At 37.9% G+C, this 16,594-nt stretch overlaps 1 protein-coding gene across 1 annotated transcript; it reads left to right on the top strand.

The window, feature by feature from the left end:
* The first annotated feature begins 47 nt into the window (after window positions 1–47).
* LOC105030400 (tryptase-2) lies at window positions 48–6,931 on the top strand. The gene is made up of 5 exons (XM_020050864.3): window positions 48–185; window positions 339–510; window positions 4,231–4,517; window positions 5,626–5,765; window positions 6,483–6,931. Exons 1-5 carry the CDS (start codon window positions 134–136, stop codon window positions 6,654–6,656), a joined length of 825 nt encoding a protein of 274 aa, XP_019906423.1. The 5' UTR covers window positions 48–133; the 3' UTR covers window positions 6,657–6,931.
* Window positions 6,932–16,594: the final 9,663 nt, after the last annotated feature.

Below are 16,594 nucleotides of genomic sequence, written 5' to 3'. Positions count from 1 at the left end.
GCATGTGGGATTGATATCATATTATACTGATGCTATCTGCACATATACTTGTATATATGTGGACCACTGTCAGTCATTTTGTACCTGTCTGTCAAAGAGCTGTTTAGTTGTCTGTGTGCAGACTGCAATAGCTATGGGCTTTTTGGGAATGCTGTGTGTAGTTCTTTTGGTCTTTGATGCTGCAGGTAAGGTCAAGACAACTTTATTTTTCAAAAGTTCATTAAATATTATTTTGAGTCATAATTTATTTACACTTGTTGTTTGTTTGATAAAAGTGGAAATATAAAATCTGTTTGAAAAGTACATTGACGACTTCTTTCCTCCCCCTTCCTCCAAAGGCTCGTCTGTGTCCGTGGCTCGAAGTTTTATTGTGGGTGGAGAGGATGCTTCCAAGGGCAGCTGGCCGTGGATGGCCTACCTGGAAATCGTTGCTTTCAACATGACTTTTTCCTGTGGCGGTTCCCTCATCAACGAGGAGTGGGTGCTCACTGCTGCACACTGTGTGGACCCGTAAGTGTCTTCTAATACAATATGTGGAGGTTTCAACATTTGATAATATTATGTTAACACTTAGAAAATCAATACTTTTACTTAAAGATCTGGTAACAGAAATTAAATTGTAATTCCTTAATAATGAAAATGTACTTATTTCAGTGGGAACACTAAAGAATTGGTAGGTGTTATTTGTTACTTCTGTGAAATTTAACTATCCTTCTCCCACATGGCAAAATACCAAAAAAAAAAGTATGGGGTTCTGCTAATGGATTGTTTGTGAAACTGTACCTACAACCCCGTTTCCAAAATGTTTGGGTTGTTGTGTGAAATGCAAATAAAAACAGAAGGTGATGATGTGCAAATAATTTCATTCCAATATTTAATTGAAAATAGTACAAAGACAAGATTTGAATTTCATGCCAACAAAAAGTTGAGACAGGGGTATGTTTACTACTGTGTTGCATCTCCTCTTTTTTTAGAAATACTCTGCAAGCATTTGGGAACTGAGGAGACTAATTTCTATAGGTTTGAAAGTGAAATGTTTCCCTGTTCTTGTTTGATAAAGGATTTCTGCTGCTCAGCAGTTTGGGATCACCTTTGTCACATTTGTTCTTTCATAATATGACAAATATTTCCAATTGATAACAGGTCTGGACTGCAGGCAGGCCAATTTAGCACCAGGACTCTTACTACACAGCCATGCTGTTGTGATACATGCAGAATGTGGTTTGTCAATGTCTTGCTGAAATAAGCAAGGCCTTCCCTGAAAAACCCGCTGTCTGGATGGCAGCATATGTTGCTCCAAAACCTGTATATACACTCACCTAAAGGATTATTAGGAACACCTGTTTAATTTCTCATTAATGCAATTATCTAATCAACCGATCACATGGCAGTTGCTTCAATGCATTTAGGGGTGTGGTCCTGGTCAAGACAATCTCCTGAACTCCAAACTGAAAGTCAGAATGGGAAAGAAAGGTGATTTAAGCAATTTTGAGTGTGCCATGGTCTTTGGTGCCAGACTGGCCGGTCTGAGTATTTCACAATCTGCTCAGTTACTGGGATTTTCACACACAACCATTTCTAGGGTTTACAAAGAATGGTGTTAAAAGGGAAAAACATCCAGTATGCGGTGAAAATGCCTTGTTGATGCTAGAGGTCAGAGGAGAATGGGCCAACTGATTCAAGCTGATAGAAGAGCAACTTTGACTGAAATAACCACTCGTTACAACCGAGGTATGCAGCAAAGCATTTGTGAAGCCACAACATGCACAACCTTGAGGTGGATGGGCTACAACAGCAGAAGACCCCACCGGGTACCACTCATCTCCACTACAAATAGGAAAAAGAGGCTACAATTTGCACGAGCTCACCAAAATTGGACAGTTGAAGACTGGAAGAATGTTGCCTGGTCTGATGAGTTTTCGATTTGAGAACATGGATCCATCATGCCTTGTTACCACTATGCAGGCTGGTGGTGGTGGTGTAATGGTGTGGGGGATGTTTTCTTGGCACACTTTAGGCCCCTTAGTGCCAAATGCCACGGCCTACCTGATCATTGTTTCTGACCATGTCCATCCTTTTATGACCACCATGTACCCATCCTCTGATGGCTACTTCCAGCAGGATAATGCACCATGTCACAAAGCTCGAATCATTTCAAATTGGTTTCTTGAACATGACAATGAGTTCACTGTCCTGAAATGGCCCCCACAGTCACCAGATCTCAACCCAATAGAGCATCTTTGGGATGTGGTGGAACGGGAGCTTCGTGCCCTAGATCCCACAAATCCCACAAATCCCACAAATCCCACAAATCTCCATCAACTGCAAGATGCTATTCTATCAATATGGGCCAACATTTCTAAAGAATGCTTTCAGCACCTTGTTGAATCAATGCCACGTAGAATTAAGGCAGTTCTGAAGGCGAAAGGGGGTCAAACACAGTATTAGTATGGTGTTCCTAATAATCCTTTAGGTGAGTGTATTGTTCAATATTAATGGTGCCTTCACAGATATGCAAGTCACACATGCTATGTGCACAAATACAATCCTGTACCATTATAGATGTTGGCTTTTGAACTGTGTACTGATAAGAAGCCAGATGGTCCCTCTCCTCTTTAGTCTTGAAAACACTGTGTCCATGATTCACAAAAATAATTTCTATTTTGATTTGTCAGACCACATGACAGTTTTGTACTTCGCCTGAGTCCATCTTAAGAATGAGCTTAGGGTCCAGAGACCACTGTTGTGTTTCTGGATTTGTTTGTATCTGGTTCTTTCTTTGCATGGTAGAGATTTTACTTGCATTTGTGGATGCAGCGACAAACTGTGTTCACAGAAAATTATTTTCAGAAGTGTTCCTGAGCCAATGCAGTGATTTCCACTACATAATAATGTCTTAACAATCTGAGCCCCCTTTTCCGCTTTGCCATTAGCCTGTGAAAAGTGTGGGCTTACAGGCACATGTTGAAACTCATACTGCTGGGAAAACAGGGAAAACTCCTGGTTAGCATATTAGGGGCCATTGTCACTAACCACTGTGCGTGGTATCCCGTGCCTTGCAAAGATGGACTTCATATGCTTAATCACCCCTGTAGCAGTGGGGCATGTGAGGAGCACCATTTCAGGATAGTTTGAATAATAGTTGTGCCTTTTGCCATGACTTGTCATTTTTGGATTGCAATAACTCCCTAAGATCCACAGTCTTTGAGGAAACTTGCCCATAGAGTTCACCATTCCTAGCACTCTCTGCAATGCTTTTTGCCGGGCCGCGTAAAATCTACATTATAGTAGGCCTGAAATAAAACAGTTTATGGTTATATCGCGACTGTTTCTGGTGGATTTTCGAAGTACGCATCCGTGCATGCATTTTGGGTCAGGATAGACAAACACTTGAAACATGTAATGCTGTGGAGTAGTGGTTAAAGACAGTGATTCTCATGTGGAAAACCTACGTTTGAATCTATTGAGAGGATTTTTTTTTTACATTATTTCTGGTAGATTCCACAATTGTCTCGTCTTTTCATTTGATGAAAAAGTTAGTTATCGTCGCTTTCATTGATAGTTACTGTATAAATGTAAATGACGAAGGAAAGAAAAAAATAAGTGCTTTGGCAGACTCGCAAGCAATTGCTCAATTCCTATGACTATTCCAGTAAGTAAGTAGATACCAGTAAAGCTTATTACTGGCTAATACGCTGTTAAAACGGCCAGTGGCAAACAGCATACATAAACACTATTTTTGGTGGAGGTAAACTTAGTAAGAAACATTAGTCAGTTTAACTGTTTAGCTGTTCACGAATGGCCAATTAACTATTAAAACGGCCAGTGGCAAAGAAATTTGACCACATCTTGCTATACTCCAGCAGGCGTCACTCAGTCCCCCAGAAATGTTACCTCTTGTGAGGCAAACTGTGTTTCTGAAATATTTAATTATATTTGAAAGGGCAAAAGATGTGATTTCATTCAAAAACAAGGACATTTCTGAGTGACCACCACATTTTGAACAGTAGTGTATATTAAAAATATAAGACTTAATTTGGCACTGAATGTAATACAGTATGCTTATATGAACTTCCTATGGTAATTGTAATGGGTCTGTTTACAGGGAAATCTCCCGTAACCATCACACTTGTATTACATTGACAAAAAGGTTGATCAACCTCACAGATCTGCAGTATTTTAATGAAATTAACAATTTGTATGTGTTTTGTTTGTCTCATGTTTGAAAAGTGAAGACAACATTATAATGGAGCAGTCGTATGTTCATCTGGGAGTACACAGCCTGCAGGAGATGGGAGATCCAGACGTGGTTGTTCGAGCCATGTCAGACATAGTTGTTCACCCAGAATATGACTCACGCTTTTGGGGTGAACTCAATGACATCGCCCTGGTGAAGCTGAATCACAGTGCCTGCTTGTCCCATCTGATTATGCCTGTAAAGCTGCCTGGACCGGAAGATATCTTTGGCCATGAATCTGAGTGCTGGTTGACTGGCTGGGGTGATATCGACATGGAGGGTAAGCTATAGAATCACCTGTACACACAAAATTTGTCCTGATTATAATATATCCAACCAGTTAGTATTTATTTTTTTATCCACTTTCTGTCCTTTATATCCCCTTACAAAAAACTTAGGTTTCTGGAAAACGGTTGTGGTTAACCTTTGGCAATGTCGCTGCAAATTTGCAGCAAAGTCATATTTTCATATGCAAATTAGGTTTGTGGCAAACTTGTGGTGGATTTGCAGCAAAGTTGTGGTAGACTTCTGGCTAACTTTGTGGAAAAAGTATGGAAAACAATTACATTTTAATCATTTAACAGTCCCTTTTAAAGTGTCTTCCAGTAAAAAAGTACAGGGACATTTTTCCCTGGAGCAACGTAGGGTAAAGTGCCTAGCCCAGGGACACAACAAGAATTTGGCCTAGTCAAGAATTGGCCCAGTCAAACCAATTACAAACCTAGCTCCCTAACCACTTAGCCACTGATGCCCAATTAATTTGTAATTCTATTTTCTTGCTGCAGGTATGCAAGAATATTTACGGTTTGCAGCAAGTTTTCTTCTGTTTGTTAGCAGAAGTTTACTAGAAGTTTGGCACTATTTGCAACTTGTGGCGAACGAGCAGTGATCATGTTTTCCAGTAGTGGCAAACTTTTCATTATTTCCAGAATGTTGCTGGAAGTTTGGCACTAGTGGCCAACATTGGCAAACTTGTGGCAACAATATTTGGCAAACTAATTTCTTCACTGCAAATCAGCCACAAGTTTGCCCGCAAATCGTTTTGTTTTTGTAAGGGTCACTCTTTTGGAATTATTGCTTATTATTTATAAACTGTCTAGCTAATAAATTATTAATTTATTTGTTAATGCCAAATTAATCAATAAGAGGGACTTACTAACCAATAAGAGGGGATCACATATTATGACAAAGACCTGTGATTTGTGACCACGGGCCACAATCCTACCCAAGGACCAACTAAATCTTTTTTGGGTTTCTATGTCCTGTTCATAACATCCTGTCTGGTCATTTGTTAGAACTGTTCCCTGTCCAGGAAAAGGGTTTAGAAGGAAAGTCATAAAACACCTAGTATCCCCTCCCTTTTTCTTTCTGTTACTCATGTTCTCCAGTACCATTGTCTGGCCGTGAGATCCTGCAGCAGGTGAAAGTGCCCCTTATTAGGCAGTGTGCCTGCCTGGAAGCTTACCCTCTTCTCAATTCCGGCATGGTGTGTGCAGGGTTCTGGGAGGGTGGAAAGGATACGTGTCAGGTACTGCATTACCCGAACATGCATTTAGATCAATGTATTGTGTCTCTCAGCTAATACCATTCTGGTCTCATTTGGTAAGGGAAGAAGATAAGACAGCTTGTGTAAAAAAATGTATTCAGTATTTTAAATGTTAGAGGCAGGATTCTACACATTAGCCCAATTCTCATTTTGCTCAAATATCCACAAAACACTTTGAACGAAAGAGTAGCAAAAGCGCGTCAGGTATTCCAGAAATATGAAACTACCACAGGTGCACTTGGAGTGGAGATGACGGACAAAAAGCAAGGCAAGATGTGCACTGGATAGTAGTGGCCAAATGTTATAACTAATTGTAATTGTTAGACACTCGTATTTCAATGCTATAAAACTGCCCATTCTCGACTTTGTAATTGACACCCTGACTACCACAACGTGTAGTTTGTTTTTTATCATCATCTAGCCAGCACATTAAAGGCTTTTTAACTTTAAATCTACATGAGTGCCTAGAATTGCATTTTTTATATTACCCAGTATACATTTTTGCTTGCTTTTTATCCACGATAGGCTATTCGATACTTTATGGAACTAAAACATAAATAGGGTACCGGAAGTTGAACAGAATTCTCACAATATTGAAGTTTCTGATCAAGGGAGCAGACATTTGCATTTGGAATAATAGGGAACATTGGTATGGGGGAATCTACATAAAAAAGGTTCTTTGTCTTGTCCATTTTTCAGGGGGACTCTGGTGGGCCATTAGTTTGTCTATCTGGTGGTAAGTTTGTCCAGGTGGGAATCACAAGTTTTGGGAATGGCTGTGCTAAGGAAGGTTTCCCTGGAGTTTACACCCGTGTGGTCCGCTACATGGACTTCATCCTGGACACCGTTAACCCCAACATTGATGCTTCTTAATCCCTTCAGACTGTTCACCATTGGAAATTAGTCCATCTCTCTTTTTTGTTTAAAAGCAATAAAAATGATGAATTTACAATAATTTCCTCTCACTGTATGCAGTTTATGGACATGGTATTACAGCAACTGGTGCATTATGTATATGTTGCATTGCTTACGTGACTCTTAAATTATATTGACATTCTGATGCATTTTTATATTTTGAGAATTATTGGCTTACATTTTTGGGACACAACAGCATAAAAGATAACATTTTAAAAGAGTAGGGGGTTAAATAAAACCAATGCATGAATTAATGGCCTACTCTGGTAAATTCAGCAAGTATCGATCTTTGTGTGTGTGTTAGCATAATACTGAAGAGAAAATTGTACTCTGTATTTGGCCTTGTGCATTCTTACTCTGATGAGGTGTGCAGTTGCACACCATGCATTGCCAGGGAACAACCGCACACCTCATTGGCAACACACAGTGTGTTGTGTGTTAGTGCTAACTTATGAATCAGCTTGCCTCACACAGATCAGTGTTTAAGGGGTCAAAATATGTATTGCATAAAAATGGGATAGAAATTTAAAAGCACATTAGCCGTAGAAGTATGGCTTTTGGCTAACTTACTGGCTACTTGGAAGCCATGCAATTGAGTGACATGATACAATATTTTTATTAAACAGAGTTTTTTTTCTTCAAACATCTAGACCTCTAGTCTGTAATTCAGCAAGGTGAGAAACACTCCTTCATTTGTTTTTTCAATCTTTCCCTAACCCTAAATATGCACTCTAAATAAAACCAACAGAATAATGCAATAAATCCATAGAATAAATTCATCATCAATAGCAACTTTTCTCTCCTTTCTCCACTTCTTCTCTCCAGTTGAGTGTGGAGCGAGGACTAATAAGCTGCTCTATAAACCTTTCTCCATTACATTCCAAAATAATATATTTTTAGATTGTAATAATGCCCAGAATCTAATATAAGGAGAACATTTTTATTTATTTATTATGCTATTGCCGACAAAAAATTTACTTGTGCGAAATAAAAAATATCAAATTTTCTCCCATTTACTCAGGCAAGTTATACTGTATGCTAGCCAGCATTTCACAGCTTGTTATCAAAAAACTTGATTATCTGATATTTTGCCCCTCAAAAACACTTTTCTGAAGACATTTGATATTTTTAGCGTGTCCAGACTGCAAAAAAAAGTTACATTTTCCCAAACAAAAACCCAAAAAAATACTTAAAGGTGCCAAATGTAAGATTTATATTGTACTACTAGCATAAAAACAAGCAAATATTACCAGAACACATTTTTAGTTACATTGGTTACACAGTTACATATTTTAAGCGACCTAGTTTAAATAAACATATACATTAATTCAACATTCACATCAGTGCAATTTGTGTTAGTTAAATTAAGTTATCTAAACAATTTTGACTTGTACGTAATGCAGTTGACTATGCTTTTTTTAATATATACAATTCAGATCTTGAACGGCAAATATTGAAGTTGTATTTGGCAGGTTAAGACATCTTACATGAGCATATTTGCCAAAATTCCACCCAACACTCCAAAATAAGTCAAGTGTGAGAAATCCAGAATAATTGTCTTTACACCTCCCAATTTGTCATCAGAGTAGGATAGTCTCAGTTCTGTGCAACAAAGGGTAACTTGATTAATACTTTTTTATTCAACTCATGGTATAACTGAAGGAATGTTCAGGAAATGTTTTAATAACAGATATCGATTATCTATATCATTTTTAATATAGAAATGGAAACTGTAAACAACAAGGGAGCCTACCAATTGGTGAAGTGGTCTAAACTAAGTGTTTCTGCACTGTTATGACCTCAACTCAATCCCAGGCTGTACCATAGCAGACTGTGGTTATGAGTTCCAATGGATGGCACATATTGGCCCACCTCTGTCCAAGTGGAGGGGTAGGGAGTCAGCAAGGGACCATCACGCATTAATGATTCCTGGCAAGGTTGGATGTCTGCAAACTGTTTTTGGTGTGTCAGTGTGGTCTAGTGATCAAGAGCTTTGGGCCCGTAAAACAAAAGGTCACTGGTTCTGCAGCCTCTAAAATCTGTCATTCTGTCTGTGAGAAATGGAGTTAACACAATTCTCCCATGTCGTTGCAGTCATACTTACCTAGTAAAATGAAGGTTACAAAAAAATCTATCAAGCATGACACACAATGAGTTGACTTCTTGTTTAAGCTAGCGTGGAAAACTATCTATCAGCATGTGCTGATATCTTAATCTCCTAAACTTTCCAGCAGGCTCAGGTAAGTCAAAGATTAGGACATATTAGGTTTTCAATTTCCTCCTACTATCACACTATACATTTCTCCATCCATTATTGAATAATTATTGTACTTCTGATACTTGGTTATAGTGTAGAATCCCCTATTATCTGTATTTCCAACAGCAGTTTTGAAATATCTTATTTTACAAAGTAACCATTTGAGCAAGTCGTCAGTGTTTTCTGATTTTTAGTGAGATTTAAAGTTCGATAGCATGTCATTAATTACCATTTCTGAATATCAGTGTGAAAACAAATATTTAGCTAGTTGGTTTGCCATGTAGCTAAAAAAGATTCCCTATTATCGACCACCATCTATCAGACACTGTGTTTTTTCAGTGCATTTAAATAAAAAATGTATGATGATTTAGTTCCCCAGCCGACAGAAACTGCTGATAATATGGGGGCGTTAGCTTGTTTTAAACAAAATAGTTTGTGTAGGCCTACATAATAGACTAGGCATACTGAACAAATTCTTAATAAATGATTTCTGATTATGAAATGAGAGGTGCAATGCATATATGCACTCTCAGAGGAATCTTCCTGATCCCAACAAAGCTCCCTTGTTGATTAGTGTGTGGAGAAAATCACTTGGGAAGCAAGTCATTGAAAATATTACTTATTGAACTTTAATTTCGTGTTTATTGTTCTGTTGTATAAGTTCCAGAATGCATGGAAAACCTGGATAACACCACCCTAATAAGATGATGATCTGAGAATACAATATTATTTCTAATAAGACCAAAAGCCACATTTTAAAACAATAGTAATTTCTGGTGTTCTGTGCCTGAATGACTTAATTTCAAGAAAATGCTGAAAAGTGCTCCTTTGCTAGATTTTTCAGATCTCACATACCTTTTTTTCCAAACTAAAGTAATACTGTGGGATTTTTGGTGTGAAAAATTCTGACTTCTGACTAATTATATGTGAAACAAATCTCACAGCCCTATAAATCTCTCAGACTAGATTCCATTCCTTTAAATTACATTTTTTAAATGAATAAATAAATAATAATAATAATAATGTTGTAGCATGGCGTACCTGGCGTAGCATGGCCTGGTCTTACAGGTTAACCAACTGTTGTTAGCAGCTATGTCACAAATCTGATGCAAGTCAATTGTGCCAATATTAAAACATTTCTGGCATGTGGATTGCTATCATACTGTGAACATAGACAGCAAACAACCCCCCAAAAAATTGTTAATGTATCATTCATGTGTCAATTATTATAAACAAAAAATTATATTAATTATATTAAAAATACACAATTTTTAAATCTGCAAAAAACGGTCTAGGTCAAAGCATGAGCCTGGATGTCGGAGTTAATGGTCTTCTCGATGAAGTCGGTAAAGCGGACCAAACGGGCGTAGACTCCAGGGAAGCCTTCTTTAGCACAGCCTTTGCCAAAACTTGTGATTCCCACCTGGATAAACCCTTCCCCAGAGAGACAAACTAATGGCCCACCAGAGTCCCCCTAAAAGAAATTGGACAAAACAAACCATTGAGAAAGTTCCATTTAAGTCAGCTGGAAATTTGCTATAAACTTACTGCCATAATACATTTGTGTTGACAGATTTCGGTATAGCCAATTGTTTTTCATGGGTGTATTTTTAACAGTGTAGACTAATGTTTTTTTTGCCAGCCAAAATGTACTTTATGTATGCTTATTTTAAATGTGTTTACTGTACTCTATTCGATTGGCATGGCTTAATTGATTACATGGGTCAAATTTTATGCTAACGTGTTGTTCATCATGAGTTGTCTTTTCCATGTCAGAATTGAGCATAAACCTATTCATTAACCATGACAAATGTGCATGGCTGTAAGCTAATTTGGTTAATTGGATCTCCAGTCTCATTCCTTATAACTGTTATCTGACTGTTAATGCCAGAGAATATTTTTTTATGCTTCCGTCTACTAGCATTGGGGTAATCTATCGTCTTGGGGTAACCTACTGTATTGATTGCCAACAGTATCTATTGCTTTTATTAAAAGTCCTCAGTTAATTTGGAGTTATTAAACAACAACGATTTTTAAATCCTTTTTTAATTAGATTTTAGTTGGGTTTAAGGGTCTTCATATAGAATGAAATGGTTCTAAAAATACATTGATTTATAATGTCAGTAACATTCTGGCATGGGAACACCCTCTCTCCCTTATTTGGATCACTGTCACCTGTTTCTCGTTGTTGCCCACACCTGTGTTCCTGATCACTGTTCCTATTTACGTTCTTCCTTGCAATTTAGTTTCTTTTTTGTTTTGTTTAAGTTCTTTTACAATCAATCTCTGTTCTCCCAGTGCAAGAGTCCTACCTCTATGTCCGCAGTGTTACAACACATCTCAGTTTTTAGTAGTGTATAAATCAATGTTTATATTTTACGTCCATTTTAATTAAACACTGTAAAATTATGCACATGTGGATGTTATGTAGTACCTTACAGGTGTCCTTTCCTCCATTCCAGAACCCAGCACAAATCATCTCAGAGTTTAGTTTAGGATACGCTTCCAGGCACTCACACTGATTAATAAGGGGCACTCTGAGCTGCTGCAGTATCTCTTCGCCAGACAACGATACTGGAGAATATGAGTAACAGAGAGACAGAAGGTTTACCATTAGAGCTTGTCTTTCTTACCAAACCCTATTCCTGGACAGAGAACAGAACTAGTACTGAAATAAGTCTGTTTGGTATCCTGACCTTCGCCTGCCTACAGACAGACCCTCTGGACCCCACCTGTAACTATTTTTCAAGTCGTTGTAAATGAGAATGTGTTCTTATTGCTATTATGATAAATTAAACCTCTGATCCTGGGTCAGATCAAACTCAGATTATACACTCACCTAAACGATTATTAGGAACACCATACTAATACTGTGTTTGACCCCCTTTCGCCTTCAGAACTGCCTTAATTCTACGTGGCATTGATTCAACAAGGTGCTGAAAGCATTCTTTAGAAATGTTGGCCCATATTGATAGGATAGCATCTTGCAGGTGATGGAGATTTGTGGGATGCACATCCAGGGCACAAAGCTCCCGTTCCACCACATCCCAAAGATGCTCTATTGGGTTGAGATCTGGTGAATGTGGGGGCCATTTCAGTACAGTGAACTCATTGTCATGTTCAAGAAACCAATTTGAAATGATTCGAGCTTTGTGACATGGTGCATTATCCTGCTGGAAGTAGCCATCAGAGGATGGGTACATGGTGGTCATAAAGGGATGGACATGGTCAGAAAAAATGCTCAGGTAGGCCGTGGCATTTAAACGATGCCCAATTGGCACTAAGGGGCCTAAAGTGTGCCAAGAAAACATCCCCCACACCATTACACCACCACCAGCAGCCTGCACAGTGGTAACAAGGCATGATGGATCCATTTTCTCATTCTGTTTATGCCAAATTCTGACTCTACCATCTGAATGTCTCAACAGAAATCGAGACTCATCAGACCAGGCAACATTCTTCCAGGCTTCAACTGTCCAATTTTGGTGAGCTCATGGAAATTGTAGCCTCTTTTTCCTATTTGTAGTGGAGATGAGTGGTACCCGGTGGGTTCTTCTGCTGTTGTAGCCCATCCGCCTCAAGGTTGTGCGTGTTGTGGCTTCACAAATGCTTTGTTGCATACCTCGGTTGTAACGAGTGGTTATTTCAGTCAAAGTTGCTCTTCTATCAGCTTGAATCAGTCGGCCCATTCTCCTCTGACCTCTAGCATCAACAAGGCATTTTCGCCCACAGGACTGCCGCATACTGGATGTTTTTCCCTTTTCACACCATTCTTTGTAAATCCTAGAAATGGTTGTGCGTGAAAATCCCAGTAACTGAGCAGATTGTGAAATACTCAGACCGGCCCGTCTGGCACCAACAACCATGCCACGCTCAAAATTGCTTAAATCACCTTTCTTTCCCATTCTGACATTCAGTTTGGAGTTCAGGACCACACCCCTAAATGCATTGAAGCAACTGCCATGTGATTGGTTGATTAGATAATTGCATTAATGAGAAATTGAACAGGTGTTCCTAATAATCCTTTAGGTGAGTGTATATATCTCTGAAGTTTGTGAAATACCCACTGAATCTGAAATTATGTTTAAAAAAATATCCTTTAGTGATTATACAGGTATCAAAAATACATTTGCTACACATTGCAGTTATTTTAGGACTGGTTTGACTCTAGACAAAGCCCACATGCATTTATTTATTATTACAACTGGTACTCTTAAAATGTTTAGCCAGCACAGCCAGAAGAGGACTGGCCACACCTCAGAGCGTGCTTCCCCTCTAGGTTTCAACCCTATTTGGAAGTTTTTCCTTGACACTGTGCATCAACTCTGGTGTTGTTTGTTCTTAGGAGTTTCAGGCTGGGGGTTTGTAGAACCACTCTGTGAAAACTGCTGATGTTAAAAGGGCTTTAGAAAATACATTTGATAGGCTACCTGAATTAATCAATTTCAAGACTTTTTTCCACTGAAAATACTATGTGATAAGAAGTTTTTTATACCAAGGCTCAAGTGGTTAGGATTATATAGAAGAACTGTTGCAAAGAAAATGGAAATATTGTTCTGAGTATTGTCATTCGTTATGGCAATGAATATCACCTCAAACACACTTCTGACTGTGTTTGAGGTGATATAAAATACTTTTAAAGAAGCGCCACAGCTTTGTTAAAACATTTACTAGCCAACTATCAGATATCTTGAAATGTGCCTATATAGAACTACATTTGTGGACATTTGACATATAACTGTATGTAATAATGATAAAAAAAACAACATATAACCTGTAAAAATAAACAAATTATGTTGTTTGGTAACCCTATTGTCTAGTAGGAGGTAGTGGTATAATCTACAAAGGGGGGTAGAGGATGCTTAGAGCTTAAGTGATGAACTTTAAATGAGTGTAAGATGTTGTTGACATTGTCTTGTACACCGTTTGAGTAAGTTACATTTTGTGTGCTCAAGAAATATGCTGTTTAATAGCTCCCGCGTAAGCAGAGCCGGCTAAGAAGAGCAAATGTCACAGAGTGAGTGACTGACTACCCTTTTACCTTTACGCGGGCTCCCGAACAACAGGTCCTGCGTTCACCTCAAAACAATCAAAACACATTATGCTTGAGGTTCAGGACAGAAACAACTTAACAACTGCATAATAGAAAGCCTAAAATAAAATAGTTCTGTTGGATATTAGGATTTGTTCAGGATAGACAAACACTTCAATGGCTTCACGATTCTCTAGTCTTTTGACTTGGCCAAAAAGTCATTTATCGTTAGTGATGGCCATTCGAGCCTTAATTACCGTTCTTCTAGCAGCAGGATATTATGCTAGCAGTGCTAACTCAGGTTTTCTTTTTCAAAATAAAAACCATAGTTGAACTATATAAGTTAATATAGTTAACAATCTTGTCTGTACATTTTATGTTTAATGTCCGTTCCAATGTTATTCTTGTCTGTTCTTATTCACAGACTAGATTGTTAACTATACTGCCTTGCACATTTCAATTATGGCTTTTATTGTGATAAAGAAAATCTGAGTGCTGCCTGCATAATATCCTACAGCTAAAATAACGCTAATGAAGCCTCGAATGGCCATCACTAGTTATCGTCACCTATATTGATGGATACTGTATCTATGTCATTCACAAATGGCTAATTAGCTGTTAAATCGGCCAGTGGCAAAAGAGGATTTGTTCAGGATAGACAAAAACCTCGCTGGCTGCAACCTTGAGTAGAAACGTTATGGGAAGCTTAAAATGAAACTGTTTACTGTTATATTGCGACTATTTCTGGTGGATTTTCACTTGATGAAAATGTCTGTTATCGTTACCTCCATTAATACAGTATTTATTGTATCATTGTCATTCACAAATGGCTAATAAGCTGTTAAAATGGTCAGTGGCAAAAGCCATAAAGTTCATATATGCTAATTGTGGTGGAGGTAAACTTAATAAGAAACGTTACTCAGTTTAACACAATATAATGGCATCTAGCGACATATTACTTGCTAATAAGCTTTTTAAACGGCCAGTAAGCTTTTTAAACGTCCAAAATGGCTAATAAGCTGTTAAAATGGTCAGTGGCAAAAGCCATAAAGTTCATAGATACTATTTGTGGTGGAGGTGAACTTAATAAGAAACGTTGCTCAAAATATTCAAACTTGGCGTGATGTTAATGAGTGAAATTATATAATGCGAACAGGCTATACTAATGCCTAGCGTGTGTGCAGTTTGGTGGCGTAGTGGTTAACAACAATGCCTTTCTTGTGGGCGACCTGGGTTTGGTTCTTGAAGAGGGCAGCTGATTAATAAAAAATGTTGTGGGCCGGCTGAACTAGGCTTGCCTGGTTTTTGTTTGTTTTTATAATTAAACTGTGGAGGGTAGTTGTGGGGGCCTACAGTGGTAGGTCACATTATGATTTTGAAAACCTAATTACCGAGTTTGTCTTTCTGTGAAGAAACGTGCTTGGGTGTTGGTTTTTATACTATTGTATTATATATATACTATATATTGTGGGAGTTATACTCCCACAATTTGATTAGAAAAACTTCTGCTTTCTATGCTCTCATTCTTCTCAAGTCAGAAAAACATGGCACAATATCCCTTTCGCTCTAAACGTTTTGTGTGATTCAGAATCCAATCCTAATCATAGTTAGCTAGTTGTTACAGCTATCAATTAAGTTGTGCCATTTATTGATAAAGTATAAAAAAGACATACAGGAGAGCAGTACATGTGCACATGAGTCAGCATCTTAAACTAATGACCACTCAATTTAGTTCTAGTTAATTTCCTGTCAAATAATCTTCAGTGTTTTTTTCAGAAGGGGTGCTCCTCTCAATTGTGAAACTTTTTGTGAGGAAAATAAAATGAAGTTAATGTGTCTGATTGATATGTATAGATAGTAGCCATAATCTTGGTTGATATGATTTGTTTTTGATAGGAGGACTCAAACAGACTCCCATACAAACATTCTAAAGCCTCAAATCCATTTGACCTCTCGCCATGACAGCAGCATTGTGTGTAGTGCTTTAAACTTAGCACTGCTGAATAATTATAGACGTCATGTCTGGAAACAATATCCATTAAGAATCTGCAATCTCCCTAAATAACTCCCTTTTCTCAACCCCCTGGTTTTGAAACATGTAGGTCCTCTCAACTCACCACTGATAAGATTTTGTTAGCCTACCCAATCCATGCTGTTCTAAATTACATTTACATTTTAGACATATCCAGAGTTCCTTACAGCTATTTGCCTTAAATATATTTTTGCCTACATTATTAATCACTTGATAATTTAAATATTTGTGTGTCCTGTCTCTTCAATGCAAAAATATGGTTTGCAGATGAAATTATTCAAATTATTTGAGATCTTACATTTTGTTAAATGTATACATAAATGAATAGAGGTACATTACAGAGTTGAACTAGATATCTTTTAGGGCTCCCTAGATGTTAATTTGGATTAAATATATATATATATATATATATATATATATATATACCCCTGGCCGGGATGCTAAATCAGGAGCCGGAGTCAGAGGTAAAGAATGCCAGGTAGAATTTATTAACCCTAACAAGACAGCTGTGTGGCCACTGTCTACGCCCAACAATACCTGTTAACACACAGGCTCTTTACAAACTCTCTTAGATC

Source organism: Esox lucius, chromosome 11, assembly GCF_011004845.1.
Source record: "Esox lucius isolate fEsoLuc1 chromosome 11, fEsoLuc1.pri, whole genome shotgun sequence".
In the NCBI taxonomy this organism is placed as follows: Eukaryota; Metazoa; Chordata; class Actinopteri; order Esociformes; family Esocidae; genus Esox; species Esox lucius.
This window is presented reverse-complemented; position numbering and strand designations above follow the sequence as displayed.

What these genes read in the sequence shown, in the direction of transcription:
- LOC105030400 (XM_020050864.3), top strand. Translation starts at nt 134, where the DNA reads ATGGGCTTTTTGGGAATGCTGTGTGTAGTTCTTTTGGTCTTTGATGCT. An exon ending in TTTGGTCTTTGATGCTGCAG is followed by an intron (nt 186 to 338) that starts GTAAGGTCAAGA and finishes CTTCCTCCAAAG; the next exon opens with GCTCGTCTGTGTCCGTGGCT. An exon ending in GGGTGATATCGACATGGAGG is followed by an intron (nt 4,518 to 5,625) that starts GTAAGCTATAGA and finishes CATGTTCTCCAG; the next exon opens with TACCATTGTCTGGCCGTGAG.